Source organism: Glandiceps talaboti, chromosome 4 (genome assembly GCF_964340395.1).
Source record: "Glandiceps talaboti chromosome 4, keGlaTala1.1, whole genome shotgun sequence".
Classification (NCBI taxonomy): Eukaryota; Metazoa; Hemichordata; class Enteropneusta; family Spengelidae; genus Glandiceps; species Glandiceps talaboti.
This window is the reverse complement of record NC_135552.1, coordinates 26052013-26058215: the sequence shown is the minus strand read 5'-3', so window position 1 is coordinate 26058215 and position 6203 is coordinate 26052013. Positions and strand designations below refer to the sequence as shown.

The 6203-nt window shown below is 34.3% G+C and overlaps 1 protein-coding gene across 1 annotated transcript; it reads left to right on the top strand.

Moving 5' to 3' along the window:
* The first annotated feature begins 471 nt into the window (after positions 1–471).
* Positions 472–5300, top strand: LOC144434595 (TBC1 domain family member 7-like). The gene is made up of 7 exons (XM_078123066.1): positions 472–585; positions 1656–1736; positions 2087–2271; positions 3106–3246; positions 3937–4082; positions 4611–4740; positions 5006–5300. The coding sequence occupies exons 1-7, from the start codon at positions 474–476 to the stop codon at positions 5090–5092; spliced, it is 882 nt and encodes a 293-aa protein (XP_077979192.1). The 5' UTR covers positions 472–473; the 3' UTR covers positions 5093–5300.
* The last annotated feature ends 903 nt before the right edge of the window (positions 5301–6203 follow it).

The following is a 6203-nucleotide window of genomic DNA, read 5'->3' as shown; positions in this document are numbered from 1 at the left end:
CTTTAACCGCTGACCTCAATGTGACATGTGACTAGGTGCAGCGATGACATGATTGAGCGCGAGACCACTACACCGTAACAGCAACGCTGAGCTCCTCCAAGTTCTTCGATGTACTAGCAAAGGCAGATATTTGGAAGACGTTGTGAATGCATTAGTTATCTACTGAACAATCTGTGACTGGCGCAATATATTGATCTTCTCGCAACGACTGCATATTGACCTAGAATATCGGTGGTAGGAACACCGACCGTTCATCATCAGACGGGGGTCGGAGCTGCAGCTGAGGGTTTTACAACTTACAAGGGGTCGGGGATCGAGAGGGGCCGGGTGCATGCAGGTCATTAATATATTTATGAAGGCACAAAACAACACAGTTCATAAGATGCCAAAAATGACTGCAATTTGTAAATCTGTGTGACTGAAGTCACGTGAAGGAAAAAAGTAGTTTTGAATTTGGGGGGAAACCAAAAACAATGACGCACACAGACGAAAGGAATTTTCGCTCACATTATTACGAAAAAGTTGGATTCAAGGGTGTGGAAGAGAAAAAATCACTTGAAATTTTACTGAAAGAAGACCCACTTGGTACGTAAACTAACTTACTCTTAAATTGACATTTTTCAAAATACAGAATTGATGATGCAATAGTTGTATCTTTAAGATACTAAGACGGTGAACATATGTAGTTCATTGAACTTCAATAAGTTGTCAAACATACATGCCAATTAGTGGTTGATTTTATTCATTAGTAATATACTATAATAGTCAGTTTGAAATTTTACTCGATGCAGGCTTTTGATTTTGGGCACTATGTCATTTTCAAATAGTGAAGCCAGTCATGTGACCATGGCAACAGAAAACACATCTCATTATTCAATTTATTGAATATGTTTTTCAGCATTAATACATGCCATTACCAAAAATGGATACAGACATACAACATTAGTGATGAAAGTTATCTCAAGCAACTATACTCCAGCTGACCTGTGGAGGTCACATGCTCTAATTTTGGGTACATAGTATCCAATATTATTTTTCATCATGATTTTATATATCATTTAATGTGTAACTACATACACAAGTTTACCTATACAGATACCTGTAGCAGGATCCATATTTACATAGACGTAATAACACTGAATATCCATCCTTGGTTCTCTATTGCCTCAGCTTCCTATTGATTACTTTCCAGTAAATCCAACAGACAGGAAATAACCAATATCCTGGTGTAACCCTATATATGATCAGAACACTCACACATACATCTATATTTTGTATATAGAACGTGATACATCTTTTTGTATTTACAGCCAATCTCAGCATGAATTTCAAAAACTGTGTTATAAGGTCATCCAGTGTGTGTTATGTTAGCATAGTATATATAAATACCGTGATACATATTAACTCACACTATCACAATGTGAAAATGTTGTATTCTTTTTTATATTGTTGTATATACCACTGTTAAGAGCTTTAAGGTTAATATGACTATTATTGATATGGGAAACTTTGAAAGGGAGGTAAAAATTAGCTGTGTAGCAACCAGTCAAGTTCTAACAGTGGTAAATTCTGGTGAAACTGGTTGGATTTTGAGTGAGTGAAAATTTTCCTACTTGTGATATTTTCTTTTTTCTTTTCTTGTTTTGTATTTGTAGATGTTGATAAACTGACAACATTTTGTCAACGTTTTCCAGTACCAGCTATTCACCGACCGTTTGTATGGAAAGTAGTGTTGGGTAGGTTACTCCAATTTTGTCCTGTCCTTGGCAAAATACAAGCAATGAACATTTATTTATATGTTCCAGTCATATTTGCTCAATTAAAAAATCCCAAAATCATTTCAAAACAAAAAATGAGTGATTTACAAAGAGTAAAATTTGCTTGTAATATTTAGTGACATTTATACTTCATTTTTTGCTACAATAGTATATTTTTTCATGACACCTACTATATGCAAAGGTCACAACCTTGAACCTGATAGTGGATTCATATTTCTGTATGCATTGAATTAGTTCTGTGAACAGCAATAAAATTACAAACTAATCTTTTATTATTTCTACTTTGTGATTCTGTGTGACTTTACTAGGTGTACTGCCTGTCCATCAAACCATACACAAGTTTGTTATGAAGCAAAGATGTGAACAGTATGAAGACTTAAGCCATGCCTTGGGTGTTATGAGACAAACTAACAATGCAACAGAATTACCAGAGACTCACCGACTTATGTTTCAGTTGGAAGAAGGCAAATTACCACTAGAAGAAAGCAAAGGGGTAAGAGTGGTTTACGAGTGGGTATCAACGATGCAACATTTTCAGAGAATAAGTCTGAAGACAAGAGATAAGAGCTCTGTGTACATGTTGGCACCAGGAACTCTTACCTCAGTTAGAATGATTTTTTGCATCATTTATAGAAGAAGAATGTGCAGGAGCAAAGTCAGAACAGATACAATTGTTGCTTTCACCTGTCTCTTGCAGAGGACATATGCACTCCACCAACATAGACCCTGGAGAGTCTATGCAGAGGGTGATTCATATACATTATCATTGTAGTAGTGCAATTGTTGCATGTGTCTATCTCTTGCTGATTAACTAAACAAGGACTACATAAAAGATTCCACGTGTCCCTGTCATTATTTTGAGAGACAAAACAAAAACATTCATCATATAATGATTGAACACTACATGCAGACTATAACATGCAACGATTGTATTACAATGTATATAAATCAATTTCTGCAAGAGAGTAAACAAACAATTGTATCCATTCTGACGTTTCCAGCTCAGCTTACTTTCATCTGCTGTACATGTACGACAATACATACAACAAAGTCACACATACTCAGATGCAGAACAAGTTCCAAACAGTTCTACTTCACCGACCGTGAACCTGTCTTCATAATTTTTAGCACCATAACAATTTGAAATATAATGGAGTATTTTTTATCTAAATCGTTCGTAGTTGTTTTTCACAGTTGTAGAAATATGCAATGATATCTCATACACCTACATTTGGTTCAAGTTCTTTTCTGTATTTTTGATAGATAGCTTATGTTGTGTTTTTCCATACTTTGTCAATATACAAAACTATATTGTTTTATGTTGTAGTTTTCACATGGTGATTTTGAATCACTGGAAGCTATAGCAAGGTCCATGATTGAAGTCGTTGACTGTGACAGAGATGCCTATTGGTTAAGTATCATGTTTTATCGACTGCTGCAAAAACAACAAGATGTCATATCAAAATTAGTAAGTTTAGTGTCAATTTATGTCTGCTAGCAAAGACTCATCTACCGTTACAGTGTTCTGCATATATTTCTTGCTCAAACTGAAACAACTGGAAGTTCACTTCACTTCTTTGCTACTTTTGGTCGAAACCTCTTCAACAATTGTTGAGGTTGCTACAACAATGTACATGTAAACTCATCTACAACATAAATTTGTAGAAGGAAAACTAGTATAGTTTTCACTTTACATATTTGCTGCTCGAATCACAGACAAAATTTGTCTGCTCAGATGAAGCCTCAAAAAGTCATGACAGTTTCCGTCTGTAGAGTGACTTATTTTTATCTTTCTGTTTAAATGTTGTCTACAAAATGAAATATCTAAATTTGTATTATTTACATTTTGTTAAAGAATTCAATTTTTCAAAAGTGTTTGCAAAAAATTCTTTTCTTGTAGTAATTTTTATTCATCAAATTGTAAATAATTTGAAAATGAATATCCTTGTACAATTATTGTCTGCATTGCTCAGTAATAAAAATATGTATTTGTAAAGAATATTGTATAACTATTCCATTTTTTTTTTTTTAATTTGTAGTTATATGTATGTATGATACAGTGATGTCCTGGCAGTTCTAATCTTGAGCCATAACTGTTGTCATAGCAACCATTAGACAACGGATACATATTTATATTTATGTTGTACTTTGATTCCAGAATGAAAGGTTTGAGTTTTATTTAAAGAAGGAAGATGAAAAATTGTACAACTACCTGTCAGATCACCAGTTGATAAATCGATTGCCGTATGATCTCTGGTTTCAGCAGTGTTTTGCTGCCATATTTCCAGTCCCTGGTTTGGAAAGGTGAGAATGTAATCTCATGACAGTTTTAGCATTGATCAGTTTCATACACCAGTTTGTTTACCAGCTTCTACACTTCATGCATCTATCAAATCATAGGTTCATAAATCAATTTTACATATGATCTGTCTTGTTGGTCCTCACACCATGTGTAGTGTTCACTTCCCCTTGGTGCTATTACTGTTATTCCTAGCCGAGTGAAATTCCTATATTCGCACTCGTTGCAGACTAGCCTAGCAGAGTATGATAAAAATCTACCTGTGTGTAATCAGACATCTGTTGTCACAGGAGCCACTGTTTCAACAGTGCTATACAACCATGTTGCTTGTCTTTACATATAATACATGAGTCAATTGAAAAGATAGGAATTAATGGTTACACTGTAGTCAGGAATGGATGACATATAATGTATACCTTGGATTAGTGTTTGTGTCCTCACATTCATTCAAGTGGTCAGCATATACATGAGTGATACATTGTTATTGCTTCACAGTCAGAAATCAATTAGTATTTCTTTTCTATTCCTCATAGACTTTGGGATAGAATAATTGGAGGAGCCTGTGCAATACTAATATTTACAGCTGTAGCAATAGTTGTCACATTGCAACGACCGTTACTTAATATGAAAACACCAGAGAATGTCATCAAGTTTTTACAAAAGGTACGTACAGCTGTAGATATAGTTGACAATTTGAACTCATCGTTTTATTTCATGTAAAAAAATATGATTCCTGAACTCTCTGCAAAATTTGCAACCGGGATATTGTTTGTCCAAATGTCTCTTGAATTCTTGTGTGTTTTCTGTTTACCCATCTGACAATATTTCCAATATCTGCTTTTGAAGTTTTACACAAGATTGTATAATGATCATGTAGTCAATTCATAGTGCACAATTTATGCAAATTAACTTTTCAACTTATTTGCAGATACCACAAGACAATGCTGATCTAATCATCAACAAAGCCATTGAATTGTGGGAAAAACATGGTGGCTATCTCAAACCAGATGTTTAGTATGATAATATACAAATAGATGTTGACAATTATGTCGGCTCTCTCAAACCAGATGTTTAGCATGGCAGTATGCGCATAGATGTTGACAAACATGCAGATATCTCTAGCGAGATGAGATGTTTAGCATGGTACTACACATTATATGCAAATAGATGTCAGAGAGATGGAAGAGAAGAGGACCTTCATGATGGTCGTCACTACCTTACAATGGTCACAGATATAGATTGTATAGATAGTAACTATTTGATAATATTTGAATTTGTGGTTGAGTTTTCGCTTTTGATATGCAAATTTTGGTGGTCAATTTCAACTCAAATATTTGTAGATACAGTACCTCAATTAGATATGTATGTGTCATGTACATTATAATCAAAATCCATTTCACTCCCATTTAACTGAGTGTGAAATTAGAATATGCTATGCAATAAATTCCATGTTATGGTCATGGTAATTATTAACAACTAAAAGAAATGAACAAATTACTGTGGCTGGCTTTCAGAATTAAGATGATTAAAGAATAGTTATAACTTGAATAGAATTCAGGGCTTCAATCGACCCTACTCCACCCAAAAGTCCTTGATGAAAGGATTTGCTTAAAATAGAATACTTCATTAAAGAGGCAAACCACTCCAGAAAATGAAAGTATTTTTGTGAACTTTTGAGTTCTGGAGAGTCACTTCATGATTTCATATCACATAAATTATTTAGCTGAAGGAAATAAGCACTTACGAGTCATGAATAGGTATTGTGCATCTAAATATTCATGTCTGCCAAGACCCATGATATCATGGTGCACCATTAACAGAACAATAGATGTGAGAGAAATATTCATAATTTGGTGTGTCTTGGCAATCGAGTGAAAGTTTATGAAAATACTTTACTTCCTGGAGCGGCATTCCCCTTTAATAAGATTGTCTCAGCTGAGGTTTAGCAGCCTCAGCCATTTGATTTTTTTTCATTTTTAAGTTAATTCAGTAAGTCATAATAATTGAAAGGATTCTACCATGCAGTATTTTCACCAAGTAAGACTTTTATTAATTTTGTTCTACTTTAAGGTAGAGAGTGCCTTGGGGTCAAAGGTCACTGAAAATCAAAGTTCTTCAAATCTCTC

What these genes read in the sequence shown, in the direction of transcription:
- LOC144434595 (XM_078123066.1), top strand. Translation starts at nt 474, where the DNA reads ATGACGCACACAGACGAAAGGAATTTTCGCTCACATTATTACGAAAAA. An exon ending in TGTATGGAAAGTAGTGTTGG is followed by an intron (nt 1,737 to 2,086) that starts GTAGGTTACTCC and finishes TGACTTTACTAG; the next exon opens with GTGTACTGCCTGTCCATCAA. An exon ending in CACTAGAAGAAAGCAAAGGG is followed by an intron (nt 2,272 to 3,105) that starts GTAAGAGTGGTT and finishes TTTATGTTGTAG; the next exon opens with TTTTCACATGGTGATTTTGA.